The following is a 13,794-nucleotide window of genomic DNA, read 5'->3' on the forward strand; positions in this document are numbered from 1 at the left end:
ATAACTTGTCTCAACCAAGATTTGAACCTCGGCCTGCTCGTTTCACAGTCAGGCCTGCCCCACAGTGGTGGAAACCATTCATGGTTACCACACATGCAAAAAACTATTTGAGTTGACGATTTCACTACTACCACTCGAAAAATACTGACACCATGATTTGTACAATCATTAAACGAAATCTCGCCATTCATTCTTGTACTCTGTATATATAAAATTAAACAAATACGTTATCCTCGCAATTGATAGTGGCGTGAGTTTAGAATTAGTTTCTCTTTTTTTTAATACCAGTAGCACATTAATGTCAACCAGAAAAATAATATTATTGATTCGTTTTCAGCACAAGTAATGGTGTGGAGGTCACGTGCTTAAAACCTCACACACTATATGAGTTTGCAGTGCGTACCCATGACCACAACAATCAACATGGACCCTACAGTCAGAAGGTGGAGTGCCGCACACTTGAAGCTGGTAAGTATTTTTCTGCAAGCAGTGAGCATAATGACATGCATCCACTTCACTGTATTCATTTCCATTTTTAAAAAACTTGCCCATATGTTGATTAATGAGACTTTTGAATCGGTTGGAAATCAAATCACAGAACAATGCATATGTTGCAGTGATAGAAATTTGTCATTTCATCTGCTACAGAAACTAACAGTTCAGTCAGTATCTCATTTGAAGCTCAAATCGTAGCTGAATTTGTCCCATAACTGTGAACGAGGTTTCTATGAATAATTAGTTCCCATTGCCATTGTTTTTATTTCATTGCTTTTCTACATCACATTGTGTACTGTGAGTAATGTTTGTAGTGTATAAGTGTAGTTATATGAAGAAATACCTTATGTTAACATTTTTTAGTAAACATTTTGCTTGTAACTTAGATCATGGTTGTGTTTACATCTGTTGATAAGTTACGAAGGTGGAGAAATCACTTGTAATTGATATGCAATAGTTTAGTTCCAGTCAATGCTGTTAGAGTATTTTTTTTTTCTTGACCATATACCTCATCTCTTATTTTTCTTCCTTGAAATATATTTTACTCTCTTTTCTTTATCCCTCTGACCATCGTTTAATGACTGTTTCTATGTTAAAGTAGAAGTAAAGAAATTGTTTTGCTTCAACTTTTAATTGTAAAACAAGCTTGATTTAAAAAAGATTTCATGAAGCTCTCAAAGTATAAGCACACCTTGTCTTAATGAATCCAGAAGCGTGTATCTGCAGCACTTCGGTGTTTGTTTTCAATCATTCTTTTATATGTGGTTCTACATTCTAACACTAGAGGTGGACCATTTGTTTAAGTTTATGAAAGTTAAAGAAGATATAGTAGGAGCAGCAAGAGCTGATCTAAGATCAGTGCATACCTCCTTGTAGAAAATATAATCTCTGTATACAAAAGTTCAGCGCTCACATGCCTTAATATGGGCAAATTTTTTTCTTCTCCATATGATTCATTAAAAAAATTGTAAGTTCCCATATGCTCTTTAATCCTGTATGACCCCATGACAGCAGGGAATGTCCAGTCTGTATAGTTTGAAACTTACTAAGAGGGACATATTGTATAAGTTTTAAATTGTTTTGTTATTAGAATGTAATGGACAATAAATGCTAAGAAAATACTGCTTTACATGTATATAGGAAGTTTGAAAAACTTCTATTTTGTATAACTGTATTGTGTGAAGCATGGTTGCATTTCAAAGTTTCATTTATTTGAAGTAAATAATTTGAATTAAAATAAATTGCTACGTCATAGACATCTAGTGGTGAAATATTATATTGAAGTTATAAAATTAATCTTTTAAAAATTATAATTAAGTAATTTGTACTTGTTAATATAGTTCCAAGTGCAGTCACAGATGTGCAATGGAGAGCTCTCAATTCAAGCACAATTCGTGTATCTTGGAAAGAACCTCAGCATACCAATGGTGTGATCAAGAACTATGAGATTTCTGTCTTTCGAGTGTTTGGTGTAACACAGAATAATGTACGTTCTGTCAATGTGTCCAACTCTAAGTTGAGTACTGAGGTAAGTGAAATGTCTTTCTTTTTCATATCTACAATAATAATAATAATAATAATAATAATAATAATAATAATAATAATAATAATGATGCCCATAGATTTATTGAATGTCAACATTTTTTATGGTATGTCTAAATTTTCAAGAAAAGATGGTTTATAATCTAAATAAATAATAACGTTGAACCATTCTGGGAGTTTATAAATTAGACAGATTTTGCTTGGTACTGTATATTTCTTTAGAGTACTTCTGGGCTACCACATTTAAATACGTACTGACCATTGTGAATCATCTTCAGATGTAGCTAATAAGACTAGGTTGTCTGTAAAAATTATTGTAGCAATTAAATTTATATTAATCGGGATCCTTACAAATATTTTCTTCTTGAAGTCTTGCATCATTGCATTCATATAAATATAAAGCAGAAGACATGAGAGTTCACATCCTTATCTCAAGACTGAATTTATTTATTTCCATTCAGATATTTTGTCTGATGGACCATAATATATATTCTTATATAACACACAACCAGTCTATTTTTCTAATAGTCATGTCACTTTGTTTAGATTACAGATTTGGAGCCTAACACACGGTACTACATGTCTGTACGTGCAGGTACACAAGCAGGAATGGGTCCTCCTTCTGAAAAAATAACTATAACTATTCCAGTAGTGCCACCACAGGTCACTCCTCCCAATGAACGACCTCCCTATTCGCATAATCCAAAGACTGACCAGCATTTAGGTAAGTGTAATGAATTGTGTTTATTATAATCAGACCTGTTAATGACGATTATTACTAATTACTATCTTCTCAAAAGAACACTTTTCAATACCTGTGATATTGAAAACGCAAATTTGTATGAATATCTCAAAAATTTCACAGTATGTTTTGTGTACTTAATATGATATGATAATGATATGATATGATACGTGATATGATGTGATATGATATGATATGATATGATATGATATGATATGATATGATATGATATGATATGATATAATATATTATATTTCGTTACCTTAACTCCAAAACCTCTTAAGTGAACAAAACAAGATTTTACCATACAGAATAAAAACGGTTTATTTTGAAGAATGTATGGGTAGGTCATTTGAAGTAGGTTTTATGCAACATTTACTCTATATACCTTTGATTTAGAGTTTTTTGTGCTAACTTCTCCTCTGAACCACACTTTTTTGGTCACTTAAGAGGTTTTGATGCTTATTTTTGTAAATGGAAGGTGAGTTACTTATTCTGGATTTTAATAATAGGAAGGATATTTACAGATTATTTTATTTCACAATAACACATTGTTTCGAATGTATGTAACAATTTGACTATAGTACTGTAGTTTCGTATAAACATGAAGTGTAAAAAACGAATGTGTTTAGGGATGTTTCTAATAGGAACAACATATTAATCACAGTTTTACTTATGAACACTTTGTATTTCAATATTATTTAAAGATGAAAACACATTGTTGAGTGCCATAAAACTGAACTAATATCCCCAAGTTGAAAATTTACTTTTGTAAGTGTAGTGCATAACTGTTAGGTTTCGTAACAAGCTGTTTTTTACGGTGATGGGTTGTTAGCCCTTCGCCCAACCCCCAAGCTGGAGGACCACCCCTTATCGGCTGTCCATGACTGCTTATTCAATATATTCACAGCTACCCCTTCACCTGACATAATTAGGAACATAAAATCCAGACGTTTGAGATGGGCAGGACATTTAGCACGTATGGGCGAATCCAGAAATGCATATAGAGTGTTAGTTGGGAGGCCGGAGGGAAAAAGACCTTTGGGGAGGCCGAGACGTAGGTGGGAAGATAATATTAAAATGGATTTGAGGGAGGTGGGATATGATGGTAGAGACAGGATTAATCTTGCTCAGGATAGGGACCAGTGGCGGGCTTATGTGAGGGCGGCAATGAACCTCCGGGTTCCTTAAAAGCCAGTAAGTAAGTAAGTAAGTGCATAACCATCATAGTAAGAAATTAATGAGACAAATTGTCATATAAAGAATAAACATCCTTAGGCAGGATCTTTTGTAATTCCTGCAAGTGTTCAAATTTAACTTCATTTTCAAAGGTTGGTTGCACAGTACAAAGTACTGTCTTCCTTATTGTTCTCGGTTTTCTTTCTGTGCCATAATGGTGTCCAGCCATCATAATACTGAAGTTTGTAATTGTGCCGTCTTGTTTGTATCTGATGCATCTTAAATCAGTTGTCTTAGGATCACCTGTTTTGAAACCAGGCTTAATAGAGCTGTAATAATTCAGTACACCGAAGTTTCGAAAATACATGTAATTCTAAATGTGACACTGAAAAGGGCCTTGGTTTATGGCGAGCTAACTTACAAATTTATTGACACATACCCTGGTGGAATGTGAACCTCTAGATTATTTAATTTCCTTTCAATGAGTGAGTGCATAGACTCACAGTCCATATGGGTATGAACTCTTTAACAAATATTTCTGAGCGACTGCCACTTTATTTCGTTGGGCAACATGAAGCAAGGCATTGCTCAGCATACCTAACATTTCTGTTCTGAGCTGCACAACCATCACTATATGAAACAACTTTATCTCCTGAAACAATTGGCAGGTCTGAAATTAAATTATAGAGGATTGTGCTGAATTAATTGGAAGTTATCTGCCCGTTGTCTTCATGCCAAATAAAACAAGGGCCTTCCTGGGTTTTGAGGTTGTAGATCGTAAAATTATGTACACCAATTTATTTTATCTTATAGTAGAGACTGATGCTGTCATTCTAGGACACAGGAGGACCCCGTGCAGAAGTATAGCAAACATCTTGATATAACACAAATCAAAATGAATAAGTTATTTGAAGTAGATAGCATTCAAAGGCCTAAAACATTATTTTTGTTACCATACTTATTTTTGTATGAGGCTATTTTATAAACAAAACCTCTAAACAATGCGTGTTTTATACAGAGCCTTAGATTCAAAACCTCTTAATTAACTCTCATTTTAAAGGGTTTAGTGGCTTTTGAGTCATGAACTACATCTCATTTTATGTGTGACATATTCAGAAAAAAAGATTTCTAACTGAAAATATCTACAAATAATACAGAGTTAATGACAAGAAACAATGAAACAGCTTCTTACATGCAAACAGTTTGCTTGCTCCATAGATAGCAATGCTTAGCAACACACTACTGTATGGTGTTAAGTTACAAGGTTTTGGAAACAACTTATGAGAGAGAGAAGTTAAGTGGTTTCGTAATAGATCAATATTAGCACTAGTATGTTAAATTAAGCTTCAATGCTTTGTCAGAAAAACGCTCAAAAAGTGAAAATCAACATCTGAGCGAGTCGCGAGGTTATATGATATGATATGATATGATATGATATGATATGATATAATTATTATAATATTATATTGTATATTGTATGATATGATATGCTGTGGCGTCGCGGTCTACCTAGCACTCGCGTTATGGAATGCGCGCAGGTTCGAGTCCTCATGGGGGAAGAAATTTTCTCATGAAATTTCGGCCAATGTATGGGACCGGTGCCCACCCAGCATCGTGATGCACTTGGGGAGCTATGATAGGTAGCGAAATCCGGTTGCGAATACCAGCTATAACAGCTGGGGGGATCATCGTGCTAACCACACGATACCTCCATTCTGGTTGGATGATCGTCCATCTCTGCTTCGACACATGGGCGTGAAGCCAGCAGCCGGCTGGTCGGTCTAGGCCCTTCACGGGCTGTAGCGCCACAGATTATTATTATTATGATATGATATATGATTTATATATGATATGATATTAATTGTTATTTAATATGTAATATGATGTTAATTGTCAATCAGTTTAAATACTAGTCATAATATCGATTCACCGCATTTCTGCATTCTGGTCACACCATAACTATATTTTATTATAATGTAATTTTACGTATTTATATTTTTATATACTAGAAATAATAATACTATCTGCATTACTTTGTAATCAGCTTCTATTTATCCATACTACTGGATTATTTCATCATAATAACTCTTCTAAATTTACCATTATCTTGTGCTGATAAATAACTAAACACTGATTTCCATGTTCCAAATTTTATCTTATCGAATCGACTTTTCTTTTGTAACTGCTCTGCAGATCTGAGCTCACTTTCCTTTTATATACTACCACACTCCAGTAACTCACTTTTTTTCCTACTTTATAAACTTTTAAACTACTATCCTTAACATTTACCCCTACCTTATTCACTTCATTAGAGAACTACTACTTCTTCTTATTCTTCTTCTTCTCCTCCTCCTCCTCCTCGACGGAGGATGATTCCATTTGTTGCCTAGCAATCCAATGTAATGCAGGGATGTTGTCTGTTTCTTAGAGAATTCTAACATTATTTTATTTCATCTATTATTATTAATTGCTCTCTTATAATATGTGAAGTGCAATCTCACCGGAAGAAAGTGCTTAATGACAAATATATATCATATCATATCATATATCATATCATATCATATCATATCATCATATCATATATCATATCATATCATATCATATCAATTACTCTCTTATCTTCTTTCTTTCGTCATATTTATTAGGAAACACTTTCACTTTTCTGCACTTTTCTTTACTTTAATAACTAAACACTTTTTCTAGTTCCATAGTCTGTTTTATCAACCCTTCTTTCATAACATCTTCATATATAAGTTTACTTGTACTTCTGTACATTAACACACGAAAATTACTCACTTATTCATACTTCATACATTTTTAAACTACTACTCATAACATTACGAATATTTTTGCCCTAAACTTTTTCACTGCTCTAATTTTATTTCATATATCATTATTAGTTATTCTCTTGTCTTCTTTCTTTCGTCACAGTGAATAGGAAACTTTACTATATTTTTCTCATAGACTACGTCATACTTGTCTGCTTGGTAGCATGCCATCCTACTTCATCCCATACAAACACCAGTTTCTAAGATTGTAGACTTTCCTGTCTTTCATGTAATTGAAATACGATAATAAAGCATAAAAAATACGAGAATTAGTGTAATATGCAGCAATTGAACTGGATTATCTGTTGATATTTATATACAGGTATAGTCGTGGGTGTGGCCATTGGAGTTGGATGCATCATTTTATGTGCTATAGCCATTGTTTGGCGAAGACGTTGTCTCAAGTCTGCATCACCCGAATGTAGTGGTGCAGGTGGTGGAGCCACGTGTGGATCTGGGAGCCATCATGTAAATGGGAATGGCTACTACAGGGAATGGGATAGATCTCCTGCCAGTCACGCTCACATAATGGCTACATCCGCCCCTTCAGAAACACATGAAATGGATTACTTTGTTACTGCTGTTACTACCAATATACCATGTGACAGTAACACTGATCACTTGGATACTAAGGTAAATTCATTTTTGTTTCATTCATATGTACAGATTGTACCCATTATGTAGCTTCTGCCTTCCAACTATATGGTGACTTCAGTACCATAAAGTGGCTCATTATTGCCTCTAAACTGCGACCAGATTTTTGACTGAACACCCGATGAAGTTTTTTCCTAGGTTTTTCCTATCTGTAAAGCAAATGTAAGGTAATCTGTGGGGAATTTTCGATCTCGTCTCGCAGTTGATACAGCATTGTTAAATAACTGATTAAAAAGAACATAGCCATTTGATGACAGATTTTCATACTTGAAACTGACAGCTTCAATAATGATTCAATTCCAGTCATAGTGGGGCCAATTAAATTGTCGACGTAAGACTTGTTACTTTCATATACAATCTGTGCATGTTTGTTTTTCTTGTTTGACCATTTTGAAAGTCTTCTTCTTCTCCAGGCGCTACATCTTCTCAGAATAAATTTTTGATCTTCTCAACAAATTTTCTCCATGTCTTCCTGTCTTGATTGTTGTAATCCAATTGCTAACCTTTAAAAGTTCTTTCAGGTCTTTAATAACATTATCTCTCCATCTAAGTTTAGGTTTTCCATAAGGCTTTTTTTAATAGTGTATTCCAGTTATTAATTTTTTAAAACTATTTTGTCATTTGTCATTTTATTTACATGACTGAACCACCTTATTCTTCGGGTTTTAACAAAATGTATGATGTTTTTATTATGTGTGATTCTGTTAAGTTAACTGTACGTTTTGATTCTTTATGTGTCATTTGGTTCTTTTGTTTGTCCATATATTTTCCTTAAAATTTTCTTTCGAAAGTATGTAATTTCTGTTTAATATTCTTTTATGATCCTGGTCGATTGCTACTGCTCTTATGATTGTTGTATAAATTTTCATCTTAACTTTGGTGAGATAATACAGTAATTTGCTTTCAACAATGAGAGGTTTGCATTATATATGCTTTATTTCCTAGGTCTATTCTCCACTTTATTTCGTCGTATATTGTATTGCTACCAGTTACTGTAGAACCAAGACAGTTAAAAGAGGTACAATAATATGTTTTATTTGTGTTCTGTTAACGTTTCAGATGTTCTATATTCTTATTGTTCATAGTACATTTCATTTATTTTGTTTTGTCCAAGTTAATCATTAGTCCATATTGTGCTGCTCTTTCTTTCAATTGTTGAAATGCACTTTTTAAAACAATTTAGTCCTTGCAGTTAACATAAGATCATATGCAATACATTGTTTCAGTCTAGTGGATATATAATTTCCTCCCAGATCTAAATGTTTCAGAACAGAATCACTTACTAAGTTGAATAACGTAGATTTTGTATTTGTTAAGGTTAATACAATTAATCTAATAAATTTATGTGGGGCTTCATACTGTGTCAAGCATTCAACTATTTTCTTTCTGTGAATAGAATTAAAAGCACGTGTGAAATCTAGAACTAGATTATGTAAATGAATGTTATATTCGTAACATTCTTCAAAAGTTTATTTTACTACAAATATAAATTATTAACAGTAGATCTGCAGTATTTTGATGAAAGTTCATTTCACAATCATTTAATTTGGTTTCAGTTAATTTGATTTAATCCTGCATTTAACAAAATGGCTAATGTTTTGTGTAGCCTACTATGTTTAGCAGAATAATTGGTTTATGATAATTACTTGTTATTGGTTGGCACATTGTAGCCTATCATCTTTTTGTATATTGGATTTATTAATGCTATTTTGAAAGTTACATACCAGTAATGAATTGTATCTTTTATATATAGGGTGGTTACCCAAATGGACAAGTGAACGGTCTTAAGCATCCATTGTTAACGAATGGTCGGATACCTAATGGACAGGCATCACGTGACAGAAGCAGTGTTCGCATCATAGAAAATCCACAGGTAAGCTCAAAGAGGACACATAATTTGACTTGAAATTGTGTGAGGTTCACGTATTGCATTAGAGTAAGCACAAGGTATCTGTGTTACATCACAGATTGGGACGAGTGGAGGAGATGTACTATTGTAAACTGCACTGTTAAAACATATGTATCTAATCAGAGGAGGAAGGAGAAGGGAAGTGATCATTTATCCATTAAGGTGCTTGGGGGGCATAGGCAAAACAGCATGCTTTCATGACTTTGACACAAAAATGAGGTGGTGTGGTCGGGATCATGGTCTGATCGTCTTTTATCTTCAGGAAAGACCTGGTACTCAATTTCATAGGAGGCTCAGTGAACCTCGGAACCATTCTGGAAGTTTTGGTAACGAGAAAAATCCTACCACCACTCGAGTTTGAACCCAGGATCTTCTAGTCTATAGCCAGTTGCTTTACCAATTGAGCTACATGGCTGCCTATAAAGATATATATGTATACTGTACATTAATAGTATACCGGTATCTAGCGAGGAAATTCATATTTACAATTAACAAAATAGTACTAGATCATAACTTACCTGAAAATATGACATTAAAATTTCACCTGGAAAAAACATCATCCAATTTATCTAAAAACCTGTTGCAGTTTATAACCAAAAATATGTCATTTATTCTATGCTCTAAGTAATCTAAGTCCTTCTTGCTTACTCCTCACAACCAAAAAACATGCCACTTATGCCATGCTTTAATCTTCATGCTTCATGTTCAGAATTGGAGCATTTGGCGTACAGTTAAAGATTTGCATCGTATATGGAACAAAACAGAAAAATTCCGTACCTTTACTGTTCCAGGTAAAACCTTACATCTGGCAGCCCATGTTAGCTTCCAACAACCCTCTGCACCCGCGTAATGATTTTGCTTTTGTTTTGCTGTTGAAGAACATTGAACCTATGTGTATAGTTAATTTAATTACATGCTTTTTCATTGTAGTGAAGACATCAGATTTATTTATGAGCTAAATGTATGAAGTGTGGTTACAATTTGTAATTACATGAAACTTTTTTTTGTTTTATGTGCAGTTCAGTCGTGGTAGTAATGTAGATCCCCAACAGAGAGTGCTGTTACCAGTGGCAAAATCACGTTCCAGTCACTCACACAGTGACCGGAGATCAGGTAGTGGTGGTGAAGAGGAGGTTCGGTTGCTGGCTGACCATCATACCCCTCTGCTCACACTGAGGTATAGTAGACTGTATTCAATTTTATTCATAATACTCTGGTATTAATTTTCTGCAATTGTCGACGCAATAATGCATAGGTTCCAGAATAAGAAATACTTGGACCATTCTTCTTCAGAGCAAGTTAAAAATTGTCAGCCCATATCATCACTATCTCGTCCTCTACCATTATCATCACTTCCTCCACCATCACAACCCTCACCACCAGCACCAATACCACTATCAACATCACCATTTTCATCTTCTGCTTCTTCACTTTTGTCAATTATGCCAGGGTAGTCTTTGTGTCTAACTATTCTAAAATAAGTGAAATATATATATATATATATATATATATATATATATATATATATATATATATATATATATATATATATATATTCACACATACATACATACATACATACATACATACACAGTAGCGTGCAAATTAATCCGAACACGACATATTTTTACATTTTCTGTCATTGTTGGCCTCACAGCTGCTCATACCGCTTTAATTGACATCTGTAGTACGTGTAATTCCATTGTTGAAGGTCTGTCATTATTTTTTTTATAATATGTGACATTTTGTACTTATAAGCATTTCAGTTGTGTTGAACACTTAATACTGCAATCCTGTGTACATTCTGTCGTCTTCACAAAAGGATACAACTCCACGAAAACGGTCTAAAATTATAACATTAGCAGAGCATTCTTCTATGACACAGAGGCAAATTGCTGCAGAATGTCACATCGGTTTGGCTACTGTTAATTCGATCATAAAACGATACAGGGAGACTGGATCCATCACACGCCGGAAAAGGAAGACTTCACCAGCAGATGATCGTTTAATTGTCAGGAAAAGTAAATTAAATTCTAGACTAACTGCTGTCGACTTAACCCGTGAGTTAATGGCTACCACTGGGGCGAATATTCACGTCACAACAGTGCGGCGTAGGCTTTTGGAAGCTGGACGAAGGGCTCGTAAGCCTATTAAGAAGCAACTGCTAACCCCTGTTATGTGCAAAAAACGCTTAATATGGGCAAAATTACATCAACACTAGACAGTGAATGACTGGAAGAATGTACTTTTTTCTGATGAGTCTCATTTCGAGGTCCACAGCCACCGTGTTTCTTACGTACGGAAAGGATCCGAAAAAGTAACAGCAGCTCATCTCCAACAAGCACCCAAATACCCCCCTAAAGTAATGTTTTGGGGTTGTTTTACACATGAAGGGTCTGGAGCATTAATACCTATCAAGGGAATGATGAATTCTGACAAATATATTCACTTATTGGAAACCAGAATCGTACTCCAGCTGCAAAAATCATTCCGGATGGCAGAGGTGTGTTCCAACAAGACCTGGCACCATGCCATACGTTTCGAAAAACTACAGAATTCTTCAACAAGAAGAATATTCAGGTACTCCCCGGTCAGGCAACTCACCCGACATCAATCTCATTGAGAACTTGTGGTCAATTTACAAAAGAAGAATGCAAAAAATGGATTGTTCTACAAAGGAGAAGATGATTTCTGCCCTCATTGGTGTATGGTTTCACGATGAAGAAATGAAGAATATTTGTGGGAAATTAGTGGAATCCATGCCAAATCGTCTCAGAGCTGTTATTAGGAACAAGGGAGGCCACATAGATTACTGAGGTATGTCTTAGATCCTTTTTTTTTTATCCCGTTGGAGTGTTTTTGCATAAGTAATTACGTTGTTCGAATTAATTTGCACGCTACTGTATATATGTGAATAACCAATCTGCATCCTTTAAAACACAACATTTTCTAATCATTTGTTTGTTTTAATAAACAATGCAGAGCAATCTGTAAACTTCGTAATTTAGCTACCTATAAGCTGGAATGAAGTTTCCTGATTCAAAGTAGGTATGTGTGACGTCACAGTGCAGGTATAGGTACATTCGTAAACAAAATAGTTACGCATCCTCTATCCTCTCACTCTAATAAGTCGAAGTTGGATGCAGTCATATTGAGTCTTTTATCAATCAGTGCTGTTCTGTTATTAGTCTTATTATTTAAATAACTACATCTTTGTGGCTGATTGTTGGTTCATTGCAAAGGTAAAATGCCTTTGGTAAGATACTCAAGCATGTAATGTTGCAGTTCGTAGTTGAGGAGTATTGAACTGGTATTTTCACTGTTAATGTAGATGACATATTTTCATTGCTACTATAGATAACATTACATATAAATTGTATAAAATAAACACAAAAGTGAGAAAAACAGTACATTGAAATGCATTGCAATATCAAAAGGCACAGAAATTGTGTTGAACATAATCCAAAAGAACCAGTAGGCCTACCATCAAAATTTGAAAATGATCAAGATATTAACTCGATGTTTAGCATGGATTTGTGCACTATGCTGGGTCAGTGCCAACATCCCAATTACTAAATTAAATAATATACACTTTAGAAAATTTTTAGAAAAGTTCAGAGAAAAATGTTGGGTTTTCAGTGGCGAGTGACATATGCAGTGGCCTGATGAAACATGAAGAAATGTCAGACATAGGAATATCTTGTATTATTCTCATGCACCAATAATATCATGTGATAATGAAAGAAATTTCTCGCGTTATAAAATCATTTTAAGTGACATCTGCAGGATGTTCAAGTTCTATAACTTATGAATGCATATTATTATTCACTGCAATGCTCACGATGGAAATGGAGATCACGATTGTAGCATGCGTTCATATGTAATATACTCATTATAATAGCTTCATATTGGTCATGCCTCATTTCAATAGTTGGTAAGAACTTGTTCAGCAGTGCTCTACTGTATTGGGAGTTTACTGTACTCCACAAACACGAAGCGACGACCTGTTTGTGTATATCTTTATCCATTGCACTACCTGTGTTTGGCGTACTATGTACTCTGTGTGTCTTTAACTTCAATCTTTAGGTAGCTGAAATATTAAGCCTAGGCCTGTTTCGGAAGATATAAAATAAAAACACTGAATAGCCAGGCAACATTCAAAACATAGTACTTCCATTCTGGAGTCGTGTAAGACATCATTGCTCTACACTATATATTGTAATAAATTCCTTTAGCTTGTTTTCCTAGTACCGGTATTGTATTTAAATTATAGAATTTCAGCATCACTAAACTACTGGTGTGGGGAGAGGGAGGGTGGTAACAAATGTTTGTGTGAAGGTCCATAATTTCTACAGGCGGCCCTGCTCCAACATGAGTTAAATAGTAAAGTATTAATTTTGTTTGTCACAATTTACACACCACTGTATGATAAAAAATTATAAATT

General features: G+C 34.4%; 1 protein-coding gene across 1 annotated transcript in view; it reads left to right on the plus strand.

The window, feature by feature from the left end:
• The window catches only part of LOC138694780 (protogenin-like), a 538,126-nt gene that overhangs the window by 505,650 nt on the left and 18,682 nt on the right, over positions 1 to 13,794 (plus strand). The window contains exons 14-19 of the mRNA XM_069818842.1: positions 338 to 468; positions 1,836 to 2,023; positions 2,584 to 2,761; positions 7,109 to 7,419; positions 9,194 to 9,313; positions 10,369 to 10,526. Of these exons, the coding sequence (XP_069674943.1) occupies positions 338 to 468; positions 1,836 to 2,023; positions 2,584 to 2,761; positions 7,109 to 7,419; positions 9,194 to 9,313; positions 10,369 to 10,526 (1,086 nt within the window). The remainder of the gene's footprint in view (positions 1 to 337; positions 469 to 1,835; positions 2,024 to 2,583; positions 2,762 to 7,108; positions 7,420 to 9,193; positions 9,314 to 10,368; positions 10,527 to 13,794) is intronic.

The sequence above is a fragment of the Periplaneta americana genome, chromosome 2 (assembly GCF_040183065.1).
Source record: "Periplaneta americana isolate PAMFEO1 chromosome 2, P.americana_PAMFEO1_priV1, whole genome shotgun sequence".
In the NCBI taxonomy this organism is placed as follows: Eukaryota; Metazoa; Arthropoda; class Insecta; order Blattodea; family Blattidae; genus Periplaneta; species Periplaneta americana.